The sequence below is a fragment of the Plectropomus leopardus genome, chromosome 13, assembly GCF_008729295.1.
Source record: "Plectropomus leopardus isolate mb chromosome 13, YSFRI_Pleo_2.0, whole genome shotgun sequence".
NCBI classification, from domain to species: Eukaryota; Metazoa; Chordata; class Actinopteri; order Perciformes; family Serranidae; genus Plectropomus; species Plectropomus leopardus.
In genome coordinates, this window is record NC_056475.1 from 30434576 (window position 1) to 30462424 (window position 27849).

Sequence of the window (27849 nt, forward strand, 5' to 3'; positions counted from 1 at the left end):
GGGACTTTTCAAGCTAAGTTGGACGTTAAATTGAAAATGTCGTAGTTAGAAAGAGAAGAGGGGACACAGTGTCACAGTGATGAAAGCTGGACCTTCAGTGAGGCTGTAATAGTTACAGTTAGACCACAAACCGTTTTTTTATCATCTGCTTCGGAGAGGATCTCTGTGACTGTTAATGATGAGCAGGAGTGTTTTCATGGGCTTTGTGGCATCTGTGTTTGGACTTCTCTTGTCAGGTAAGTGAAATAATCATGGCTTAACTCCACATTCTGGGATAGATAACCTACATTGTACCAGTCTTGACTGTCGTGCTGAGAGTGAGTTCGTTTTAAAGACATCAAACATGACTTGTTGATTTTTACTTCTGTCAAGTTCTGTATCTTGCTGATGGTTTATTTATCATATACTGGGCTGTAATACTCAGGCCTATATGATATTACTAGGGCCTTTTTAAAAGTTACGATTAATCACAGAATTTCTAGTTAATGGCGATTAATTTCATTTTTTAATCCCACGTTTTCAATTCCATTATTTTGCATTTCAAAACAGTTCTTAAGTCCATACTAACAAGGTGAAGCTATTTTTTCCATATTGTCTTGATTAGGAATTAAATGACAGCAAAAAACTGCATGGGACATTGATAAAGTGGGCATATCTGAAAGGGGAGACTCATGGGTACCAACAGAACACTGTTTTATTAAGACATCTTTAGGTAAAGGACCCTTGTAAAATGACCATGCCATTTTTGCCATCGCCAAATTTTAGCCTAATTTTAGAGCATTATTCTGTGTCATTACTGAGATGCTAGGTCTTCTAGTTTCATTTAATACCAGTATCATCACTCTAGCTTTATAACTCAACCTGGTCTTAGAGATGGGAATGCCAACTGGCGATTAACGCAATCTTTAAAAATCAGTGCATTAATTATGGACCTCAATCACAGCATAATAAATATGTCAAAGCTGACAGCCCTAGATATTACACATTGCTATTGCTGCTGTCAGGTAATAATCATTAGAGGCAGGAATCACCAGAGGCCTGATGATACGATATAATCACAATACATAATAGGGATGCACAATATTAGATTTGTGCTGATATCCAATATGCCGATATATATATATATATATATTGACAGCAAAAAACTGCATGGGACATTGATAAAGTGGGCATATCTGAAAGGGGAGTATATATATATATATATATATATATATATATAACTCATTTGGCTTACAAGTGGTGCCGATATCAATATATCCACTTTTTTCACCTAATTTTATTGATCATCAAGTCTGCATTTGAATTAACACCATATTATGTATATTTATATACATATAATTTTGGCCCTCCAGTAGATGGAGTCATGAATTACAATGCTACAGTGCACTAAGCCCTGTTTAGACACACTGTTTTGGCTGCATCTTCCTCTGACTCTCTGCTCAGTGACAGTGGGGTTAAACAGGCTATTGTTAGCTGTAATCTGAAGGTATTTCCGGCTATAGTGAATGAATGAAAAGCTCAACATTACAACCCTTTTGTTAATTGTCCTTGCCCATATCAACCAGCCAAAGATATCTGGCTAGATTAGGATTATATTAAGTGAAAGTGTGAAATAGAAATGCCGTTCTCAGATTATTCTTAGTGTTTGCAGCGATAAAGCGTCTCCAGACTTTTAATGTTTTTTGGAATCTTTTTGGAGCCCTTTTATTTCAGCAACATGTTGTTGAAGATTTTAAAAACATGTCTTTGTGTGTGTATGAGGCAGGAAGCAGCATCTGTGAGGGTTCAACTCCCAAATCCCTTTAGCCTCAGGGGCATTTATGACATTAAGTGACTGCAGCCTCATTTTTTCAAGGTTTTCTTTTTGTTTGCAAACCAATCAAAATGGTGAGGTTCCAGCAGAGTGTCTTTTGTTCTGTTGCGGATATGCTGCTGATGGGGGGAGTTCCAGGCAGCTTTTGTTAGGGCTGATGTTCCTGAGACCCTCAAGTTTCCTCTCCTGTCAGGAAGCTGATCACAGTCTCCCGGTTTCCTCCAATGTGGTCATCCAACTTCATGGGAAGTTCAAACAATGGCATTCCTCTGCTGCGGGCTGCAAATAGACATTGTTTGTTAGTAGTGAGGCTTAAACCTGTTTGTTGTGGGCGTTCTGTTTCCAGTTGAATCAGCTCAGAGATGCATGGTGTTAAACTCTGCTGGTAAGGTGTGGCTCTTCTATGCAGGAAAAAATAATACTCATTACATACATTTACATTTTACACTCAGAAGAACACAGAAGAATAAACTCAAATAGAAAAAGTTATTCACTTAAATCACCCTTCAGTATGTTGATTTGACTGATTTGTTTGATTGTATCAAAGCCAGTGCTGATACCCCAATTGAACACGTGTTTGCCAGTTATTCACCTGGTGTTACACTGAATTCATGAAGAAAATATTGCTTGTCTTGTATGCCTCAGGTGAACAGAGTCCTAAACTGAGAAAAAGTCTTGATGAATTTAAGTCATAGGCAACCACATTTAACAGCAGTAAAAAACAGCCTTTTCCATGGAACTGAGGAGAAAGAAACCACCTGCTCTATGCTCTCTGCTCTCTTTAAAGCCAGACTCCATTGACAAAAACAGTAAATTACCTCAATGTTTGAATACACCAAAGTTGCATAATAACACAAACAAACTACAAATCAGGGCAGTGGTAGACCAGCAGCCCCTGTGTTCAGCGAGGCAAAATGACTGTTTTTGTCAATGAAGTCTGGCTTTGAAGAGAGCAAAGATAAGTTTGACTTTCTGTTAAAGCCCCTGGGAACCCAGATCACCAAAAACTTTCTCAATATGCAATTTATTGTCATACATGGATAATAAAAAGCACTGAACATGATCAGACATCAGCCTCAATCCAAATGTGAAATATTGTAATTTTAGTTTTTTCACAGTTTCCTGAAGCTGGGTTGATTTGGGCATGTTTATCCCAGATCCATATCACATAATATGGCTAAAGACAATCAAAAATTCAAAGCCAGGAGTCAGTTAATACTAATTTAACAAAGTGAAATCCCTCAACACTCTTTTCAGTAATTCAGAAACACTCATTCTGAGTGCCAGAGCGCACTCCAGCATAAACTAGACCGTGGGTAAATTCGGAGCGCGACATATTGGATTTTCTTGTGGAGACGAGAGACAGTTGACAAAGGATCTGCCATTCCCACACAGTCCAGAGAAATGCTGTTATTCTCAAAATGAGCAGTTTTCAACCCGCTTTTCTAATAGTTTGGAACATTTCTTTACACTCTCTCTCTCATGAGACACTTACCTTTAATATAATATTTGCATTCTTACTATTTCAAGCCACGTTTCCTGAGGCTTTAAGTTCCCTGTCAGTGGTGTGGTCTATTTTGGGAAGTACGACTGAATGGATGAGACTTGGATTTTTCTGCATGAGTTGTTTTATAGTTTGTAAACATATGTTTTGATATAGTTTTGCTGTCATTAAACATGGACCTCTATGACTTCATTTCATCAAGAATTTTCTCAGTTTTTGGAATTCTTTGTTCACGAGTTATGCTAGAAATCATTTTCTTAACAAATTCAATCTGACACAGGGTGAGTACTTGATATACGTAACCCAAAAATAAAAATGATCAGAATGGGTTTCAGGGAGTGAGATATCAATTTAAAATTCAAACACATAGAAAAACTGTTGTCACATTGGCATTTGGTATCAGCAAATCCTTTCTGATATTTATACCAAAATAAGTATCAGGAGCGAAAAAGTTGCAATGCTCTTATGGGCTTAGTGCACTCACATTTCTGTCATAATAAAATAACCAGTTTGTCTTTTCTTCAGGGCAAGGATTAAACAAAACTGCGACATGCAGTTTTTACCACTCTGCTACACTTGGATGCTCTTTACAGTCTCTACAAAATCTCTATGTCGCCTTCAGGTTCCAGAGTTCATGCACAGGAGACGCCGCCCCGCATCGTCCACCAGCCCTCTGACGTAGTGGTGAAGGTTGGGAATCCCGCCTCGCTCTCCTGCCGGGCGGATGGCAACCCGAAGCCGACCATAGAGTGGCTGCAGAACGGGCAGCCTCTGGATATGACAAACGGAGATGAATACATGCAGCCCTTGGCTTTGTCAGAGGGGAGCCTCTTCTTCCTGAGCGTGGGAGGAGGCAGGCGAAGTCAGTCGCATGAGGGCGTGTACACCTGCGTGGCCACGAACAGTGCAGGAAAGGCCACCAGTCGTAACGCTTCCCTGTACATTGCAGGTAAGTCTGATGTGTCATGTCAATATAAAATAATACAAACATATCAACCAAAACCAACAAAAGCAATAAAACTGAAGCACAACTTTTCTACGATAGAGAAGCATTCATCGACATCAATGTTATTCACTTCATCTGTCAGTGGTTTTAATGTTTTGGCTGATCAGTGTATATCATCTGCATAGTGTAGTGACATACATTTCCAAACCATTACTGTAACTCGAACATTAGAAGATTTTTTAAAAGAAGTATTTCACTGCTAGAAAGACGATCTTTTCATAAAACTCAGCTGTCTCTGCAGCAGAAAGACCCAAATACTTTTGAAACTGATGACCAGAGAAAACAGAGGAAAAGGGCTTAGGCATTCACTTTGCAGAAGGCACCATACCAGACCAATAAACAGTCCGGCCAGAGGGTGATATAATGCAAACTCACCTGTTCAAGACTATGGAGGCTGGTAACTAACAACCTCAGTAAGCAGAGACAGATTTGAGGTCTATTTGATTTTAATCAAACAGACCTCAAATCCATCTTACCTAAATTCCACCAGGATGTCCAGATCCCCACCAGAGGAAGAAACATCCTGGACCATGTGTACATAAATGTTCTTGACAGCTACAAAGCCCTCCCACAACCTCACTTTGGCCTATCAGATCATATTTCTCTGCTCCTTCTGCTGACATATTGTCAGCTGATAACAAGGTTCAAACCAACAAACTGTTAAAATGTGGACAGATGAAGCCACAGCAGCTCCACAGGACTGTTTTGAGTACACAGATGTTTAAAGATGCTGCCACTCAACATAACAAGATCAGTCTTGAGGAATATGCATCTTCTGTGACATCAAACATCAGCAAATGTGCTGATGATGTGGTGATCACAAAGACAGTAAGTTCCCCAACCAGAAAGCCTAAATGAATGGGGAGGTGAAGGCTATTCTCCGAGCTAAAAAAGCTGCCTCTCAGTTTGGGGACAAGGAGGCATACATCATTGCCAAAGCACGACTGAGAGCTGGCATCAAGGAGGCTGAGAGGAGACATCAGCAGAGACTGGAGAGAGACCTCAACAGCAACAGCACTACAGATATGTGGCAGGCTGTTCAAAATGTCACAGGCTACAAAAGCAGGAGCGCCCTGCGTCATATGTGAGACCAGGCTGCCAGACGAGCTGAACACATTTTACACTCGCATTGACCTCCACAATAAGGACTCAGCTGTGAAGTCTACTCTGCCTCCAGAGGACCGGCCACCCTCAGTGACCACAGCAGATGTGAGGAAACTCCTGCTGAGACTCAATATAAACAAGTCCACAGGCCCAGACAACATCCCAGGACGTGCTGATCAGCTTATTAATGTTATAACTGACATTTTTAACACCTCACTCTCACAAGAGACTGTTCCCTCCTGCCTCAGGACAGCCATCATTGTTCCTGTTCCCAAAAATTCTGCTGTGTCTAGTCTTAATGACTACTGCCCTGTGGCTCTTACCCCCACCCTGATGAAGAGCTTTGAGAAACTGGTTCTCTAGCACATCAAAGACAACATCCCTGCCAGCCTGGACCCTCACCAGTACGCTTTCAGAACCAACAGATCCACAGAGGATGCCATATCTGCTGCTCTTCACTCAGGCTTCACTCACCTGGAGAATAAGAACAGCTACATCAGGATGCTGTTTGTTGACTTCAGCTCAGCATTCAACACAATCTCTCCCATGAAGCTGATTGGAAAACTTCACACTCTGGGCTTCAGTACAACACTCTGTAACTGGATACTGGACATCAGAGAGTTCTGATTGGTGGTCAAACCTCCTCTACCTTTGTGCTCAACACCGGAGACCCCCAGGGCTGTGTGCTCAGCCCCCTCCTGTTCACATTGTACACCCATGACTGCACTCCCAGACATCAGGAGAACTCTATTGTGAAGTATGCAGATGACACCACCATCATCGGCCGTGTTACAAACAACAAGTTCATGAATCAATGAATGTTCATACCGAGAGGAAATCAACAATCTTGCAGAGTGGTGCACAGAGAACAACCTACTGCTCAATGTCAGTAAAACCAAGGAGCTGATTGTTGATTTTAGAAAGAAGGAGGCAAAGACACACACCCCTGTCTACATCAGCGGAGGTGCCCAGAACATCACTGGTTCCCATCTACAGAGCATCAGTGACCTCGGTGAAGTGAGGTGTCTGCACAGAGCCCAAAGAATACTGAGAGACAGCAGCCACCCCAGCCACAGTCTGTTCACCCTGCTGACATCTGGAAAAAGATAGACAAGTATCCGCAGAGCAGCTTCTTTCCCCAGGCTGTGATACGACTCAATCCTCCTTTGACGCCAAAAGATGTAGCAGGATTTAGGATCACCTTAAAATTTCTTTTCTTCTTAAAGAAGAAATGACAATAAAGTTACCTTGTACCTTGTACTAAAAACAATCTAAAACATTTGCGGTAAGAAACAGGCAGCGCAGTAATTCAGAGTTTTACGTCCCTTAAATCTTGCTCTTATTATTAAAGTAACTGCATATCCTGTGTATGGTCAGTAAAGGTTTGGCCTTTTCCAATGCCAAAAATATCATTGTTCTTAGACCATGTGAGCAAGTAGCAAAGGAAACAAATATAGTGTGTGCTTTTACAGGCATGATCACCTGCATCTCTGTCCTCTTACTCTTACACACACAGGAAAGTTGAATTGTTAATCCCTTTTAGAGGAGAGTGATGGGGAGATGACGGCATAGCTAACACACACACAGACACACACACGTGCTCATGCAGATGGCTGATGAAGAGGTATGTGGTGACAGGAGGGGGGCAGAGGTCCAATGTCAATGTTTGTCTGACAGGAGGGGGTCAAACAGTGTGCTAATTGACTGCAGACCCTCACTGTTTACTTCTCTGGATCCCAGTGAGGCTGCCGACATGCAGCAGCTGTTTGTCTTGGACTATTTACAGGACACTGAAAACTGCGGACAAAAAGACAGAGTTAAAGTTAAAAGAAAGCTTTGTTTAAGTCCATTGACTTTGGCATGGACAGAGACATTAACAGCATCAAAGAGTCACTGATTGTGTATGAAAACATCTTTCAAATGTCTGTCTTCTCATCAGTATTTTATGTTCCACTGCAGGTTAATTGTACTGTAAGTAGTGTTTGCTGTTGTCACCAGTTTGCTTTTGTAGGCGTTAGTCCCTTTAATAACTGCTGAAAGGTTGTATTATTGCATGTTTTTGTAGCTGCTATTGACTAATGCCTCTAAATCACAGTGACATTTGGTCAGAGACGGGACGACTGATTCTGCTGCATGCATGTCTACTAGTGTATTGTCAGTAGTATGCACAGTACTAATGAAAAAGTACAGTTTTATGTATTGACGTCACATCAAAGGCCCTGGCAGTTTTCACTCAGGACGTTTGCGTCAGTGTTTTTGGATGACTTTTATGGGATTGTGGAGATGGATACATTGTATGTTGAATAAAGAGACACAGCAGCAACTATCCACTATGACCTCATACACAGTCCTCAAACTGTTCTGACTGTGTATGAGGTCATAGTTTGACGCCAATGTCACCCCTGTGTTCGGCAAACATTGACCAAAGTTCCTCAAAGTTCTCACTTCACCTTTTTTTTTAAAAAAAAAAAAAATTAGACTTTTTATACATGCTTTTACGTAAAAAGTGTCAATCTTCAGTGGTTTTTTATCTAAAAAAAAGCCCTTCTGTTTTCATTCCTTGAGGGTCATTGTAACCAGGATAATGATAATTCTGTTATATCATGATATCAAGCAGGTTTCCATTAACCCTCAAAATGTGCAAATTGAAATTGGGAAGATAAAATATGCTTAATGGAAATGCATCAATTTTGAAAAAACTCTTATTTACAGTAGAAAAGTTTTTCCAATTACATAGGGTTGTATTTAAGGCAGTTCAAAAAAGCCATATTTCGCAAAACTGCATTGGAAACACTTTTTTTTACTTTTATAGGTCACATGATGCTATGGCTATGTGCTTGTCAGTAGGAACTGGCTCCCTCATGATGCAGCAGGAGCTGCAAGATGTGTTATTACATCACATAACTCTTCAAAAGTTGAGCAGATCATCCAGAAGTTTTGAATCCATAATTCCTCTGAAATCATGGACTATCACCTCCCTGAAATCCCTTATATAATCCCTTATATCACTCTCACATATAAGGGGCTTGCCTTTCCATTATCGCTTCATAACACACCTTCATGGCCTTGGATTGTAGATAATGACGGCTAGTGTGGTGGCTGCGATAGAAATAACCTGCTAATGTTTTGAACATTAATCGCCATGCTTCTCGGAGAGTTATCGCCAGAGGAGAAGTTGCAGAACATCACTCAATGGAAACACAGTCATCTCGCAATTGTTTTTTATCGACATCTTGAAAAATGTTGTTTTGCATAAATCTGTAATGGAAACCCACCCTCTGTCTGAAAAGGTTATCGTGCCGTGAAAATCTCCTATCGCTGCAACTATAGGGCTTAAAAACCCCACTGCTCTTTATGTAGACATAATGATAATAACTACACCTACAAAATCAGCTATTTTTTTATTTAGTTATGATCTGATATGCAGAAAAGTATTGAAATGGTAATTCCCGTTGTCACAAACAGCTTGCACATTAGAGGATGGTGACACCGTAGGAATTTGAATAACATTCAGTTCTTGCATATGTCTGTGTGCATTAACCCTGACTTTGTTGTTGCAGTGTTGAAGGAGGAGTTCAGTGTGCAGCCCAGTGATGTGGAGGTGGCAGAGGGGGAGGTGGCTGTCCTAAACTGCAGCCCCCCAGTGGGACACCCAGAACCTAATGTCATGTGGAAGAAGAATGGCTGGCCCATCAACAGCTCGGATCACCACTACACTGTAAGCTCTTTGCCTCATTGTGACTTTGATGGCAGGTTAACATGTTGATCTCGTGTCTGAATAAGCACACAAGACACTTTTAGGGAAGACATCAGTGTTACCAGATTATAAACAGTGACATTTCCAACACTGCACAAGTCTGAACTGAGTTTGCCAGATTAATGTAAAGGTTGCAGCAGGAGGTAAAAAAGCGGTGTTTTCCGTGAACGCCAGCAGTCAGCTGAACGGCTGCACGTTAAAATGTACAGCTGACTACTTTCTGATGTTTCAAGTCATCTCATTTTTTCAATCATCTCATACTTTTTAGATGAATATGGAAAATGGACTGAAGATTTTAGTCACTGAACGTCTTGATTGGAGGTTAACATTACTGTCAGCCAACACTGTACCCCCCAAATGTCCTGTGTCAGCCATATCACCGGAGAGACCCTGATATTTAATGCAAAACTGCTTTACTTAGTGAGTTTATTTTTCTTTTTAACCCTTTGAAACCTGGAGCAACATAATTTTTCTTGTGCCGCTTTTCAGACGACATTTTCAAGTATTTAAACCTTGGAACCCTTAACAATTGGGTTTGACTTGTTCTTTAATAAACGTGAAAAAGGCAGTGAGCAGCTTAGCAATAAATGTTCCACAAATTGCAAAGAATGATTGGATTTACAAAAATTACATCAAAAAGCTAGGGAAACATGTTTAGGGAAAAAAGAGAACAGCTAGGGAAAAAGTATGATTATAATAATCATAATTACATATTTTACAAAATATTTAACGTTATGTTACAAAATTGGTATAATTTCCCAGGTCATTTCTTTTTTTTTATTTTTTTTACTTTTTTATGTTTTTATTTTTTTATTTAATTAAAAATTTTTAAAACTAATTTTCTTGTACTTTCACTAAATTCTTGCTAATTTTGACTTTCATTGCTCATTGCCTTCTTCACGTGTTTTTAAAAGAAATTAAATAGTTAATTATCGGGTCCTATTCGAGGAGGAGGAGGTGACCTCTGCAGATATTTCAGCTCCCAGTAACCTCCTGAACAACGAATACTGAGGGAATTCTAACCTAAAAATAAAATAGCAATGGTGGATGTTTAAAAAATCAAAACAACAACTGCCATGATCCAATGCTACTTCACAGTGTCATCAAAATCCGTTTTAGGTTATTTTTTTGACTGACAGACCTCAAGAGGCAGAAAATTACATATTGTGGTTTGAAGCCGCCCAAATCACTAAAGCTCATGTATTTTTATTTCATCAGTCATGCTCTTAGACAACATGTCCTTCTGCTTGTGAGATTATAATGACTATAAATTCCTCAGTCTTCTGAAACGAGGTAAGGCACTGCAAAGTTTGATATGCATTTGATTGACAGAACAGGCGTTCCAACCATGAATGCTTGTGATTCAGACAACACTGCAAAATCACCTTGAACCATTTGGAAATGCATTTGGCATTATGCATGCATTTTGTAGTCTATTTTAGCCTAAATTGTGAAAATTGCTATTTTAGAAAACACCCGTCATATTGGCAATTAAAGTGTGTAAGGAGGGATGTGACGGCTTCCAGAGTTTCAGGAAAACTAACAAATCTTGACAATCACAACACTCCTTCCCTTTATTTTCCACGTTCCTATACAAGCTGTATGGATGAAGCTTTGAATATATGGTAAAATGCTTTAGACCCGGTATGTGAGCAAATTAAAATTAAATGAGGTTCCCAACTCATGCAACAGTTGGATTTCATAAATCAAGCTGTAGAACAGGAAGCTATCATGAGGTGTGGAGCATGCAGACCCGAATGCAAAGGATGGCAGGCAACAGGGACTCAAAAAGATTACTCTTAAATCTAAAAGAACAAGCAACTGAACATCACACAACCAAATCAAACATCAAACAGAGATTCAACTGAAAACCAGGACTTAAATCCAAACTAGATTGATGAGGGGATGAAGTGCAGCTGGAGAAAAAGAGAGGAGAAGCTCAGAGGAGGCAGAGGAACAGGCAGGCAGCTGATTGGCTGAGAGAAACTGAGGAGCAGGAAGGACGAATGAGGCTGATGCAGGACAGCTGTGTGGATGTTAAATGAGGGAAAGGCAGGAACACAAGAGGAAAAAAACTGTAAACTGAAAACAAAAAAAATATTGTCTTTATAAGAAGAAAAACACAGATTAACCAATAAAAGCAGCTTAAATTACCACTTAGTCCAATCTGAAGTCTAAAGAAATCAGTGTGACTGTGATAGAAGCTCATATGCTCACTATGCTCATAACTCAAGGCTTCAATGGCAAATTACATTATAAAAATTCATCAGTGATGCAGAGAAAACAGAAAACTCTTCTTTATCAACTTTCATCATTGTGCACCAGGTGTAAATATCATCACTCATTGTGTGTCTTTTTGTCTATGTGCTGTTGTATTTGAATAAAGCTGTAAGTAACATTTATGTAACAGGCATCTGAATCTCGTTGCAGATAAACGAAGCCGACTATGTTGCATATTCTGACTGAATAGAACTAAATTTTACACATTTACTATAGAAAGAGCATAACCCCTGGAACACAGTCTATAAGGTCATAGGCTGAAGCTGAATTAGCCTATCAACATTGCTAATATGTCTAAATGAGCATTCATTAATATGTTCTAAAACAAGGAGGCTCTGCTGCAGTGGGCTGTTTATAATTAACTGGTCTTTTACATTTGCAGCATTAATGAGAGCCAACAAATCTGATCACACACTTTTAATTCTATATTTTTCTCCAAATTCTTTCATTTTTGGGAATCCATAGCAGCCTAGCCAGGGAGGCTCAAAACTAGCTGCAAAAACATCAAGCAGTGATACACAACTTTCGAGCCAGGGGCCAAATCTGGTCAAAATAGGCTACACAGTTTTACACCTGGAGAATATTAAAATCATCTTCAACCTGCAATAATGATAGATGATAATTAAAATGTTAAAGAGTAACTTATTCATTTCCAGATGTTTGTTGTCAAAGCCACAGAGAGCCAGTGGAGAGGAGCTAAAGAGTCACACGCTGTGAAGCCTCAGGTCTCCTCCTGCTGTGTTAGAATATAATGATAATATTGATGAATTCAAAAGTGGATAAACCATGATGTCCAATCAGCAATTAATTCATTTGTGTTGCATTTTGAAACTTGGAATTACATTTTAAAAAATCATGTCAGCCTCAAGAGATAGATTAACTCTGAATAAAGCTAGGTCACATTATTATTTAAATATTTCTACATATTATTCCTCACACAAAGAGCCCCCAGTTTAGTGGCTTCTTACTCTGATAAAGTCATAGAAAAATCAATAATAATATGACGTGTGGCTGCGGTTCTCTACAATCCACCAGAGCTGTTTGGTATTGAAAGTGTCACAATAGACACATTTTTAATATTGATTTTAAATATACAGTCTTCGAAGTTTTATCATACGCTGAGTGCTTGATGCCAAACACACAACCTGTATGAAGTGTATGTTTGACATGCTGTGCATCTTGTGTCCTCTCCGTCCTGTCTGCGCTGTGCTTGTTCTGTAGGAGCTAAGTGGGAAGCTCATCATCGCTCCTGCAGAGAGGACGCACTCTGGTGCTTACATGTGTGTGGCCAGCAACACTGTGGGAGTGAGAGAGAGCAGGGCGGCGCGGCTCACTGTGCTCGGTGAGACGGCATTCCCATCACTACTTTTTACTGCTTTAACAATATCAGCTTTTCATGGAGCCCCATGTTGTGAATACAAACATATGTACACTCTGGTACCACATGCTACAATGCAGCATTAAGTTCTTATTCTCTTCTCCTACAGCCAAGCCTGTGTTGGTGATGAAACCCGAAAACGTGTCTGTGAGACTGGGGGAGTCTGCCCAGTTCCACTGCCGAGCTAAAGGTGACCCCCCACCTGCTGTGGTCTGGAGCAGAGAGCAGGGACCACTGCCCAACGGCAGGTACTTCATCATGGCAAGACACAAAAATGCACACTAGGTTTAGGCAGTATGTCATATGTCATGGCTTCATACCTTCCTGAAATTTCACCAAGGTATACAGTATATGATGGTATAAGTTCACCCCCTGGCGAGCGTGCTACTTACTTTCAGCTTGTCAATATACAATACAAACCCACAAAATGATAAGAAAATAATATTCTCACACCCATTTATTTATTAAACAGAGAAATACAACTGGACACCTTTTGAATTCAACTTTCTCTTGCTCACACAAGACTAATGGGGCTTAATTGCCTTGTTAACTCATCATAAAATGCACTTCATTCAAACTCGACAGAAACAAAATAAAATTCAACCAAATCATCTTGGTTACTCTTGTAAGTAATCTAGTTTGTAAATCCACTGTTTCAACAATCGCCACATTTATTTGGTCGAAATTAATCTTTAATTCACCAATTTGGATGTAAAAAACATGCCGTGCTTCCCCACGCTCCTTTCTGCCTGCTGGCGCCAGCTGTTTGCAGTCCTGTAACTTCTTTCTCCACCACTAGGTGTCGCTGTGTAAGTTTAGCTGTTCCACCAGGAGAGACCAGAGGCTGAGCTCTGGTGGTGCATGCTGTGCACTACATACAATGAGTTTAATAGAAAGAGGAACACCTGAATTTGTGATGGTATTAAAAAACATACCATCAGGATATCCCAATATCGTAATACCATGATCTGCCCAAGCCTAATCAACACTCCATTTATAGAGTGAACATCTGATCAATGTTCATCTATTAAAATATATTTATTTGCATTTAGATTACTGTAACATGCAAGGAACAGGAAATATTTGTGACACAGTGTTGCTGCCTAACTTTGTTTCCATTTGCTCTAAAATATTCACATTTTTAAAAAAAGACTTGACGCCAGACTTTTCTGGTTTGACAGTTTGCACCGATTTAACTTGTAGCTGGAAGCTTGAACATTAGCTTCTAACTATTTGCTTGAACATTAGGTTGAACATATACTTCAAAATGGCCTTGATTATCTCATTTCATATTGCCATACACTCATTTAAGGTGTTTTCCTTTCACTTTTAGAGTCAGGCGTGTTGTTAACATGCATTTTGGGTGATCAAATCAGAAGTTGACAGCTGTATGTCTTTCTGTTCACACCTAGCATTAGAATGTGTCTCCACATGAATCTCCAATTACCACTAGTGATCGGATCTCATGTTCCTGCTCTATATACAAATAAACACGTCATTTTCGTTTGCAAAGACAAAATGCGTTGATATGGAGCATATCTCTGCCTCTCTGCTGCTTTGAGAATGCTGCTGTGGGAGTGGGAGCTCTGCACTGGGGACAGTTGATGAGAGTCCACCCACACACACACACACACACACACACACACGCACACACACACACACACGCAATCACACACCGTGACAGGGCTAACTGTTAGCATCACACAGCTAATGTTTTCTGTCATCTGTTAACGGTTATTAATGGGTTTAAAGACATAGTGGAGTTGTTCTGCAGCAGAGAAAGTCAATATCAGGTTGACTTTGGTTGTCAGTTTATTAAGCAAGGACGACAGCTGAGTAAGTGGTACTTCAATGTGGCCCAGAACACATTAGTACAGAGAATGTGGCCATATGTGGCCCAGACCACCTCCAGACACAAGGTGCACTCACACCTGCACTTAAAGCTGTCCACTGTTAATAACAGGCATAAACATGGCCCTCTTTCCAGACATTCTTGGTTGTAAACGACACCAGCTTTTATATCTGCTAAATCAGCATTTCAGTAACTGTAGAAGAGATCAGGACAGTAAATGTCTAAACTAACTGCGCTATATATGTTTGTCTATAGGTATCTTGTAAACCCAGACCAGACTCTCCAGATTCACTATGTGTCCACCCAGGATGCTGGGAGGTACACCTGCACTGCTGTAAATGATGTAGGCGTGGTCACAGCCAGCGCACAGCTACTTGTTGACGGTAAGATAATGTCTGAAAAAGCGTCCCGAAATGTAACATGAAAGAAATGTGTTAAAAGAAGTAAAAGAAAATTACCTGAAAATTACAACAATAAAAAATGAAAGTAAAAAAAGGAAATGACCAAAAAAGTGCTTAATTTTTTTTAACAATGTTGTAACATAATTTTAAAAATCTAATTATGATAATTACAAACATAGTTTTCTAAAAAATAAAAAAGTAAAAAATCTAAAACAATTTCTTGCAATTTGAGAGGCCTTTCTTGACAAGTTGCTCATTGACTTCTTCCCAAGTTTTCAAAAGATTCTAACAACTAATTTGGTCAGAATTCAAAGGTTGAAATGCTTGTAAAAGGCATCTGAATGCAACACCAAAGTGATGTTGATCCAGATTCCACTGGGTCAAAATAACATTTATAAACAGAAAAACCTGTGTTCCAGAGGCTCCCAGCACCACACAGAGAGACCTCCACAAAGAGCTGTCAGCCCTGAGAGTTTCTCTGGAGAACGTGTCCATCGTGGCCCCTGGCTCCAACATATCACAAGTCCAGTGGAGGGTAAGGGCACATTAAGAGTTTCAGAGAAAGCAAGAAATATTCTAGGTGTGTTATCCATATAGTGTTTTCTCTCTGCGCAGCTCCAGTCCCTCCCAGATCAGCCTCATTACCTCGATGGCTTTGAGGTTCTCTATCGCTCTCTGCTGCCTGCCAGCTCCGACTGGGCTGCAAAGAAGGCAACGCTGCCCAGCTTCCAGACTCAGGTGGGCCCCTTAAAGAGGGGCTACAAGTATGAGTTCAAAGTACGGCCCTATGGAAGCAACTTGTACGGGAGGGAGAGCAACACCCGGCACCTCAGAGTCCCCGAGACAGGTGAGGAGTGTTTTAATTTAAGAATATTTGTGTCCTTTCTTTTGCTGTTTAATACTCATGTGTTGTCAGACCTTTAATATACAGTACAGCCATCTTCAGAAGATAAAGCAGTAAATTCTGTCCTCTGTACGCAGTGCCCAGTGCCTGTCCACTGGCTGTGTCCGTAACAGTGAGCCACGAGCAGAACAACACCATCCATGTGAGCTGGGAGCCTCCTCCTCATGACACCCACAACGGCATCATACAAGGCTACCAGGTAATCACTGGAGAACAGGTCCTGACTCTCAGATGTGGTATTGCACTTATACTCAACTTACAGCCAGTGAGCCAAATCTAGCCCCAGATAGAGTGGCGGGTACCCCCTCAACCATTTTCTGATTCACAATAAAAATAAAGTGATTCACACTGGGAATTGGTTTTGTATACATAAGGTGCCAGATTGCATAAAACAGCATCAAAATATACCTTGTTGATCAAAAAAAGTGCTGGTGGAGGATCTCCACACTGTGACAGAGGTCATAGCTACGCCCCTAATGTCATAAATCCTAGAAACGTCTCAACATTCTAGAAATGTCCAAAAATCCTAAAAATGTACTAATGTGCTAGTATCCTTGAATCTGAGAAACATTCTTAAATCCCAGAAAGGTCCTATTCCTCAAAATGTTTTTGAATCTGAGGAATGTCTTTAAATCCAAGAAACACACTGATATCTGAGAAATATCCTTGAATCCGAGAACCTTCCTTAAATCCATAAAACGTCCCAAATTCCTCAAAACATCCTTGAATCTGAGGAATTTTTAAAAATCTGAGAAAGATCCTAAAATCCTAGAAAATTCCTTGAATCTGAAAAATGTCCTTAAATCCTAGAAACATCCTAATACCCTTGAAACATCCTTGAATTGGAAAAACATCCATAAAACCTGGAAACGTCCTTATATCCGAGAAGCATCCTTAAATCCAAAAAATGTCCTAAAATCCTTGAAGCCTCCCAAAATTGGAGAAATGTCTTAAAACCCCACAAATGTCCCGAAATTGTAGAAAACTCCTTAAATCCCAAAACATTCTAGAATTGTCCTAAAATCCTTGAAATGTCCTAAAATCCTAAAAACAGCAGAGTGAACATCACTGTTAGGACTACACGTAGGACGCATATAATCCCTGACAGTGTGTCCCTTTCTGTGACCGCTGTTTGTCCAGGTGTGGTGTGTGGAGTCTGAGGAGCAGCTGTCCCAGAACTGGACAGTGGACAGTGGCCGACACAACCTTGATATCTCTGCTCTCAGATCGGGGAAACGATACTGGATCACCATAGCAGCTGTCAACGGAGCTGGAGTGGGAACACTCAGTGACCCTCATGGATTTGTCATCAGTAAGCAGAAGCAAAATTGAGCTGTTCGTTTCTGTATGAGGACAGTGCTCTGATAAAATGTGTCCTCAGTGTGTAAACTGACCACATTATAAAGCGATTATCATGACTCCATATCTAATTTTATTTTTTATCTGTTTATTTTTCAGACCCACAAAAAGGCGGTTCCCCTGAGTCAGACAGCCAGAGACAGGATCTGTCTCAGGTCTTGGCGCTTCTTCAGGATCCGGTGCTGATCGGTAGTGTTGGCGCCCTCCTGTGGTGCGTCCTGATGGTTGCAGCTGTCTGCCTCTTCAGACGCCACAGCAGGACAGGTCACCTGCTGCCGAGACATGGCAGGAGTAAAGGTGTATTTACAGACAAACAGCATCACCTGCAGGACTATGAAAATATTTTTTTGTAATATTTGCTGAAGCTGTCACTATATCCACACAGTACACAGTTCACAGTTCACAGTACGCAGTACCCAAGACTGATAGTCTACAACAAATCAGACTACAAACAAATTGACGTGTTTCCATAAGTCTTATTTTACATTCGCTGTTTCAATTTGCACAATTTGAAGGTTAATGGAAACATGCCTAGTGCAGTGCTAATCCAATATGAATCAAGATTCTGACTTTCATTCAAAAACATGTTTTGTTGTGAAATCACAACATTTGCTCACCTGTCTGACTCCTCAGCTCTGATTAGTCATTTTCATATTCATGTGTTAATGCCATTAGAGTCAATACAAAGAGAGAAAAGAGGACTTTATGTACCACCCACGTCAATATAGTGACAGTTAGAAAACATGACCAAAGGTTACTTTTTCAAAAGTTACCAACAACAGCTTAACAGTTATACCGTGCAGGATAATTCCTCTTTACCATCACTCATGACTCGCTCTCAGTGTGTGGTGGTGTGTAGCCAAACGAGAGTGAATCTGAGGTCGACTTTTGCTTTTAGTTACCAGCGTCTTTACAAACCGACAAATTCACAACAACCCTGCATAGTGTACCGTTAAGCACAATACTTAATACTTATATACTTATACTTAAATAAGTAAAGGATCTGAATACTTCCTCCACCTCTGTATACATTTTTATAATCATTTTATTTGTATTTTTATCTTAGGTTTGCACAGACTAGCCAGTGAAGATCTCATCATAAAACACAGGTAAAGTGCAAACAGTTGAGTTTGTGATTACAAATATGGTTTAGAATCAAAATATAATCACACTGAAATCATGAGAATAAGTTCAAACTACTAAAGCTAAATGTGGCTCTATGATTCTTCATTCTTCATCTTCGTTTACGATGTGATACTTCTGATGCAGATTTGAGATTCACTTCAACCAAAGTGAAGTACTGTTACCTTTATAGTTTGAACTTTTATGGTTTCAATTCAGAATGAATGACTCATAACTATTTTCACTAGAAATGACAAATATAAAACATCTCAGAAACTTTCCCTGTGCTGCCTCATGTGCAGGATGGCGGCTCCAGACTCACCGTGGATCTCTGGAGGCTGGAGACCTGCCTTCAGCCAGAAGTACCAGGACCTGTGGGCCCAAGATCAGAAGCATCCAGGGATCAGGAGCACCAGTGAGTACTGACTGACACATATGAAAAGTGTTACAATGACACATTTCTGGCTGATCACGATAAACTTGATATGAATGGAAATCCAACTGAGATGAAATGGATAATTTGGTTACTTTGGTCAGCTGGAGTGAGACATCAGAAGTTTCTAGAATGTTTTTACATTTAACTTGTTGTTGAACTGTTGAGTTTGGTTTGTTTCGGCTGGTATGAGAGCTGTCAGTCTGGTGAAAAACCAAAAAAACAAAGATTGGCTGAAAAGAAGGATGAGATGTGTTTTTGATGTTATTTTTTTAATGATGTAGTTTTTATGTATGATTTCAAAAGCTTGACTATTATTCAATGAAGTCCACTTGTACAGCACTTTTATAATCTGCTAAATCAGCTTAAGTGTCTTAACCATGAATGTGTCAGTTGTAAGGCCTGATTTTGTATTGCAGTAATACTCACATGTTGTGGGCATATTTTCAAAATTAAAGTCATTTTTTATTTATTATATTATATTATTATATTTATTTTATCCAAGTACAGAATTGTTGACTAGAATGTGTACATGGTCCTTCACTTTCGCACATGTATGTATATATATGTGTGTGCATATGTGTATGCATATGTATGTATGTATATGTGTGCAGGTTTTGCATGTATCCAAGAAGGATCGTCCCTTAGTTTTTAATATTTTTGAAGCTTTGTTTGTGTGTCTGGTGGACACATATTTATCTCTTTTGTTTTATGTGTAAAATAAAAACATATAAAAAGCAAATAACAAAAAAAGAAAGAAGTCTGCCAAAAAAGGTCATTTAGTAACCATAGTAACACTTGTGCATATCAGCATATGAGTTTACTTCAATGGCTACTCTTTAGAAAGTGAATAAATCATAGTGGCTACGCAGCAACCGTCCTCTCATGATATTACTGCAAAAATACCTCTTTGGTTCTATTTGTTTACAGTTGTTCCAATATTTATGATACACAACAAGTCTTAACTCATTATGCTCAAAACCAGTCATTTCTTGGTGAGCTCTTTGTTACACCAGAGAAGCTTAATAAACCTATAAACTGCAGTAAAGTGCTAAATGACTTACTGTCAGTCTCCAGAATTTGATTTCCCTTTTTGACATTATCAAAACTGTCTAATAAGTGAGTCATCTGTCAGTGCTCATTACATTATCCTCTAGGTTTGTTCATGCTAAGTCAGGGTTGACATAAACAGCACAGAACAAAAAAAAGTTATTTTGTCCCTTGGTCCAGACAAAATAAACTGTCTAGAGATGAGAAAGACACCTTTGTGTTTTGACAGTGGACCTCTGCAGAGGTTTCGTACTAAACTGGGAGCCAGTGCAGTGAAAAGCACCAAATACCAACAACAGTTTATTAAGTCCAAACCTTTACTTGATTGGTGTTCAGGGGTCATACATGTGAAGGCAGTCAGCAAAGGCAGGAAAATATGTTCAGGGGATAAACACAAGAAACAAAGTCCATAAATCAAAGCAGAGTTAAAAACCAGGTGAGCAAACAGGAGGAAAAGGCTGCAGAGCAGAAACACAGCATGAAGACAAAGACAATCTGTCAAGTGAAAGGCTGAAACACTGAGCTTTAAATACACAAGAGCTGATTACTGAATGCACACAGGTGAGTGAAACTAGACGCAGGTGAGACACATGAGGCAATCAGAAAAGACGGGAAAACTCAGGAAGTAAAAGTAGCACTAAACACCAAGAAAACGCATTAAAAAAAAGCAAGTGGACACAAAAACATGAACAGAAACTTAACAGAATATCACATTCTAATAATATTTCTTTTATTTTCTGACATATCTGCTCTAGAGTGTGTAAATATGTCTGTATTTCATCAGGCCTCCCGGTGTCCTGGAAGGACTCTAGCCGTGTGGACTCAGCTGTCCCCATCGTGACCGACAGCTGTGGCGTTTATGGCACTTTTTACGTGGATCTGATGGGCAACGGCCTCAAGACCTTCAACAGTCCAGGACGCTGCCCTAAAATGCCTCATTGTCCGCCCCATCAGCAAGGAGCCGAGACCATCCAGATCTTCTCTCAGCCTGTCTCAAAGAGCTCTCCCCTCGGGAGCAGGGAGGCGCTGCCATGGAAACAGGCCATACGTCCCCAGCCCAGGATGGGTGTGCTGAGAGAGTCATGGGAAAAAAGCCACAGCAAGCAAGGTATAGAGTGCTGGATAGCTGGGAATGATTCTAATAACACTAGTTTATTTTCTTTATTTTCACAGTCCGCCTTCTTACCACAATGCAGCACGCCTGATCAGACCAATGAAAGCTACTGCCGGTGAATGATATGATGTGGACTGGTCTGTTTGAAATAGCCAGCCAGCACTAAATTTCTCATTCAGAAACAGAAATTTAACAGAAAGTCAACTTCCACGTTTATATCTTTCCTCCTGGAACTGAGAACTCTTCTTTAGTCAGTCAGCTTAGTTAATAACAATAAAAGTGTCAAGTTTTTGGATAATGATGCCACTGGCTTCCCAGAATCCTCTGAATGTACTTTGTATTTGTATGTTTGTACATCTGTTTATTTGTCTTGTTAAACATTTTGCTTAGTTTGGTTTCTTGCTCTTTATTTATTTATTATTCACTGTATCCTGTATTTACTGTATCCATGCAATATATCTTTCAGATATATTGCATGTTTTTATTTTTTTTCTTTTTACCTGTGCTGTACCTTTCCCCTGGTGTTTTGTATCTGTATGTCAGGACACTCTTTATATTGGTAAAACACTTCTTAAAATTATTTGTTTTCTCCAGAGTTGCATGCAGTGAGCAGCGTCCCCTTAGTGTCAACCAGGAACCAGGCCTGTCCATCCAGTGTCTACAAACAGAGACTCAGTCACATTCCATCAGGCCGCCACGGTATGTCCACACACCAGCACCTGTCTCACCACAAAGACTGACAGACACACTCAGTTTTAGACTCTACAAACTGCACTGTTAGCTTGTAATTTAAGCTGCTGCTCATTATTGAGTAGAAATTGTACTTTAACACGAACCTAAAACTTGTTACTGGGAATTAGCAAGTTTACCATTTTTTTTCTTCAATGTGTCCTGTGTCTTTGTCCATCCAGAGCGTGATAAAGTTGCTGGCTGTCCTCGCCTGCTGCATTACTCTGCATCATTACACCTGATGGACATGCTGCCCCCCCCACCACCACTGCCCATAGAGGACACCATGGACACACACAGCCTCAGCTCAGATGAAGGGTGAGACACACACACACACACACACACAGGTCAGACTGGGTGGTCCATTGTACAGGTGCACAGTTTTATATTTTTACACACTTAACACACTCAGAACATTATAAATATCTAAAATTTGGAATATTCACATTCTAGAGCTAATTGTTTTTTACTTTATTTATTGATTCTAGATTTTTACACACTTTACATACTCAGTACATTATACCTACTTATATTTTTAAATATTTACATATGAGTGTCAATTGTTTTACTATTACTGTATTAACATATTTATATTTTTACATACTTTTTGCTGGTACTTATTTCAGTTTGCCATAATTCTCTTTTAGAAGAGCCACTTTATTAATCCCCGGGAGAAACTGTAGTTCATTAAAGTATTTCTCATTCTGAACAGAGGCATTGCTGATGCATGACTTATTATCTAGCAGCCACAGGTGCCACCCTGCAGCTCCCATGAGGAAGTAGATTATGTGGTGTACACAGGAATCTGGGGGAAGAAAAAGTCTTAAATGCTCGTCCTGTCTCTTGCATTTTTCTTAGCTCCAGTCGTTCTACAAAGCTCACAGTGGACATGGGCTCTCTGCAGTCGGTTTGTGCTCCATCAGCCCACCGAGGGAAACCAGGAGCCTCCACCACCACCAGCAATAACAGCAGCAGCTTCCCCTTCTACAACCACCTGTCTAACACATCATATTCCACGTCAGTGGATGAAGAACAGGGGGCCACGCTGACAGCACAGGAGGCCACACAGTATCTCGAGCTCAGCCCCAAACCTGAGAGATGCAGGTGAGGACACAGCGGACACTGAAGTTCAGTACAGCTGAATTTTACTCGGCTGATCCTAGTCGGCTGACTAATTAAGAAATTATGAAAACTTTATTGTCCACAGATATGAAAATTTGTCTTCAGTTTCACCATAAATGACATAAAGACATGCCCTAAGAACATAAAAACATAAAATAAAATGACCTTGATGATGTTAGTACATTTTTTGTAATACATATCGTGTTCAAGAAGAAACATTTATTCATTCATTCATTCATATATTTATTTGAAAAGGATCCCCATTAGCTAATGCCAGTGACACTAGCTGATCTTCTTTGTCTCCAAAATTCACTACATCATATTCATATAATCATATCATGTGCACAGGCATGTGTGTGATGTACCTTAGATTAATCACAAAAGACGCTGTGCACGGCATTACATCTGTCCCACCTTAATTCCATCACACATGTACCTCAGTTTGTGTGACATTAAGTTGACGGTAGAAGTTCACTGAAGCACCAATAGTGATATATATTTAATAACAATCACATAATTAGTCTCATGATCAGTCCATGAATTAGCCACAAAGACCGTCAACAGAGAGCAAGAACAAATTGTGACCAACGCTGGACCACTAATCAGCTGCTTAATTAATGCAGTCGTAAATGATCTAAATTAGGATTTACTGTTGGATTGGTATGTACATGTATTATTATAATGCAGATGTTGACACTGATACAGCAGTTAGTTAGTCTCTTTCAGTTGTATCACGTCGTCATGTGATGATGCTTCTCCTCTCTGTCCACAGTGCTCTGCCTCAGCAGCACCCCTCCCTGCCCCACTCCTTCTCCCCCACCCTGGGCTACTTCTGTGGGCCAGCCCGCTCCCCTCAGCTGGAGGAGGACCCCGTCACCGAAGAGCCCGAGGCCCCACCGATTGGCTTGCGGCACTCCCGCCTCCAGAGCACCCCCTCCTCCTGCTACAGTGAGTGGGACAGCTCGCTGTGGAACACCTGGAGCTCCGTCATGGACAGCAATATGACCAGCGCCCGCACCAGCCTCATCAGCTCGGTGGACAGCTGCTACACCAACGACAGCGCCAACTTCGCCCGCCTGCTGGCTGCGGCAGCGGAGAGCATGAGTGGAGCCTCTTTGTCAGGTAGGCGGAGGGGGAGACACTTTTCATGTCTGACTGATGCTCACTGCAAACACACAAAGAAAAACAAAAGAACACACGTTTTTTTCTGCTTTTCAGTTCCTGAAATCATCTTGAGGTGTGTTAGATTGGCCTTGCAGAGGTTGGGGACCACTTTTTAGAATATTGTGTTATTTCAAAGTGTCAGAAACAACAACAAATCAACAAAGTAGAACAGGTGCATTACCCTTTTACACGTGGATGGACATTGTTTTTAATGAAATCAAGCCAATTTGCTCAGGTTTCAAAGGGTAAAACATTCTCTCCAGACAGATGATCATGGTCTGTTGTGTTTATTGCATCTCTCCACTAGATGGAGCCTTCTGTCTGTGAATGACTCCAGTTGGTAACAAGCAGCCCTGTAGACAGACTATTGATGCAGGAAATCCGTCAAACACAACCATGAAACTCACGACACACGTTAGTTTCAGTGTTTAAGCATTTAAATCCCTGAAAAGAATTTTAAAAAAGCTTTTTTGGGGGGTTGGAGAAAGTGTGTGTTTATGTCACTAAACACAAATGGTTGTGCATGTGTCTATTGCTGTAAGACACAAAGACATTAAGTCTAATTTCTTAGGTGTCACCAGGCAATTACTTAAGACCTTTCAGCAGATTGAACCTCCAGATGAGTCATCTGTCCCCCCATTGTCACCTCATCAGTCACTCTGCTCTCCCTCCACACACACTGTTCAGCTTTATTATATTTGCCAAACTCGCACTTTAAGCTGTTTTTTGCCACGGCTATTTTTCACACATACAGAGGCACAATGTGAATGAAACCCTAAATGTTTTCTCTGCAGTTTGCAATGCAGTCTCGCAATGGCTGATGTGAAACTTTAATATCATCCAAAACTCAGATAAGATACACTAAACTTGAGCTGAGCTGTGCTCATTTTTCATCTTTAAGATCTGGAGAATCATATGAATCAAAGAGAGAATTAGGTCATTCATGCATGGGATTACATGTTATAATTAAGCCTGGATATAAAAGCAACTTTGAGGCAAAAACGTTTTTTTTCATTGTTCCTGCGGATCCTTAAAACGCCTTATAAGGCGCTCATTATATTCATCTAAAAGTAAGACCTTAATTAGTATTAAAATGTCTTGAGTCAATCCTTCAAAAATCTTAAAAATGCTAAAACATGACATATAGGATTTTATTAATGTTTTTTAAAAAAAAAACATTGTATTGTTAAAACTAAAAACACATCAAAAATACAGTAACAGGATCAACTCCGTCCTCAGCCCTTTGCTGCATGTCATCCCCTCTCTCTCTCCCCCTTTCACACTTGTGCTGTCCTATCAATTAAAGGCAAAAAAGCCCAAAAATATCTTTAAAAAAGAGCGAGCAGAGAGCAGAGAATGAGATGAGCCGCATATAACAAGGATGGAAAATGATTGTTATTGCCATGTTTTGTCATTGTTTTTGTTTACAAAGCACTGCTGACACATATATCATGTGTCATACTAGAGGTCAATCCTGCTGTGTTAAACGTCACACCACTTTTGGTTCCACGATGCTGGCATACTGTCTAAAATCACACACGAGAATGATGCTGTTGTTTGGTTCTGTGTAAAAATGCAAAGAAGGCGTAAAAGAGGGACCTTATAGCGGCTTTAAAGCATCATCTCTAAAAAGGCCTGATGTCATGGTGAAGTGCAAATTAAATACAAATTGGCTATTTAACCAAGTTTCCTTGGCATGGCTTAACATGGAACAAGGTAGCAAGGCACTGTGTACTTAATGCTATAGTTTTCCACACTGGGCATGATGGGAATCGAAGTTCCAGATCATCATCCACAGCAGTTCATTGCTTAGCTTCCATGTAGGACTCCAGGCTGCCTCTCCAAACTGGGGGCGTGTTGACTGAATCTGCTATATGTAATATACGGTTTATGGATGACTAAATCATACAACCCCACTTCAGAAATCTGAACTATCCCTTTTTATATTCTTATTGAATCCAAGCTGCTTTGTCAGTAAGGGGACAGTCAGGAGAATATATTAAGCTTCACATCTCCCCTCCAGCTCTCCACACTGAGGCTAAGTGAGCTTATGGAAAGACCTGTTCTGCAGGATAAAAACAGTGCGGACTAATCATGTGAAAACAGTGGAGCAGCAGAAACAGGCTCCTCTCAGATTAGGACGCAGAGCTATATGCACCTTCACACTGACATAAATTGGCAGCACCTCTATAGCTCGAACCCTTCAGCTTGGAATAAACTCTTATTATTCCTGGACAGCCACACTCTCTGAGCTCTTTGAAATATAATAGCAGCTTTAGAATCCACAAGAAGGCTGTTCTGAATTGGCAATGTTTGTTTTGGTGCCTGAAACATATTAGAATAGTTTTATTTCCAGTGACAGACAGCTGCTTCAAAGACGCCTCCAAATGTGCCAGTCCTCTGAGAATCAGCGTGAAAGGTGTTCCTCAGAGGTCCTGGAATGTTTGCTCATTCTGTTAGCGTCTCCACGGGCGAAAAAAAAAGGTTTCTCTTTTAATGGAATCCCCACACTTCATATTGAAATGCATGTCAACATGTTGCCCTCTTCTGTGTTTAGACTTCTCTCCGCCAGCCTCCCCGCTCAGCGCCTTGTATCCGCCGTTTCGGGCAGAAGGCGACTCGTTTGGCGAGCTGGAGCCGGTTCCTGCGTGGGACTGGAACATGGCCTGGGTGGAAGAAATGGAGGCTCAATATAGAGCACACTATCCTGGCAGAAGCTCCAAACCCTTTGACACTTAGGGGACTCTGCCAAGAAGGTAAAAGATTTTGAGAACTTGACAAACACCTCAAAGCAACGCCAGAGCTGCAGGACAAAAAGACATTTACTTATTGAAAAGCGCAGGAATTTTAAGGTCAAAAATATTCCAGAGTTTGATGTGATTTCCCAGTCAGAGACAGGTAAATATCTGGATTTGAAAGAAATAATTACAGCCAGCTCCTTGATGTTTGGACGCCTCTGCGCATCTGTTGTTTGTCTCTTATAGTTTTCCAAGTTTACCTCAGGGCAGTCCAGCTACTATTTTGCATCCTTCAAACGACTTCCATTGAGTCTTTAAAGTTTTCCTCCCCTCTCTGCATCCTTCCCGCTCATTAGAGAATAGGATAATGAGATCCTTCCCTCGGGATCTTCTCACCCAGTGTGTTTTGAAAAGGCCAGAGAGACACAGAGACGGGATGAGAGACAGAGAGGAAGCAGTCATTAGGCAGAAATACAGCGCTGGAGTTTTTCCTCCCGGCTCATTTGTTTTTTATTTCCTCATGTTTGTTGTGAGATTTTTTATTAGGGCTGAGGTCCCGCCAAACATAGCTTCGCATAGTGATTTTGTACAGACTGTGTTACTGATCAAGTGTATATATTCAGCTTGTTCGACAAATGTTATTTAAAGAATTTAAAATATTCCAAATCTTTGTCTGTCTTCTCGGTTATTTTGGTGATCTGTTTTGCATTCTCGGAACTCTTTTATATTTTTAAAAATTTTTTTTTTTACTTAGAACACTGTCCATTTTTTTACTCGAGAAACCCTGGGTATAAACAGTGAGTTTGAGTTTTTTGGCTATTTTGCTTCCGTGACTTCGCTTCCGAAAACCTTCAAAATACAGATTTAAATGTTTATTTTAGATCCAATTTCTGTTCTGGAAATGTATGCAAAAAGCAGATATTTTGTTAGTTAACGCCTTAAAATAAGTGTCCTAACCCTTTGAAACCTGAACAAATTTGGCTTTATTTCTTTCAAAAACATGTGAAGAAGGCAGTGAG

The 27849-nt window shown here is 40.2% G+C and overlaps 1 protein-coding gene across 1 annotated transcript; it reads left to right on the plus strand.

Annotated features, from left to right (window-relative positions):
* robo4 (roundabout, axon guidance receptor, homolog 4 (Drosophila)) lies at positions 1-27849 on the plus strand. The gene is made up of 19 exons (XM_042500050.1): positions 1-236; positions 3940-4266; positions 8988-9145; positions 12686-12806; positions 12952-13090; positions 14950-15077; positions 15515-15630; positions 15711-15942; positions 16077-16198; positions 17140-17311; positions 17458-17655; positions 18425-18467; positions 18783-18895; positions 20748-21071; positions 21672-21776; positions 21989-22124; positions 22665-22910; positions 23701-24050; positions 26650-27849. The coding sequence occupies exons 1-19, from the start codon at positions 176-178 to the stop codon at positions 26829-26831; spliced, it is 3273 nt and encodes a 1090-aa protein (XP_042355984.1). The 5' UTR covers positions 1-175; the 3' UTR covers positions 26832-27849.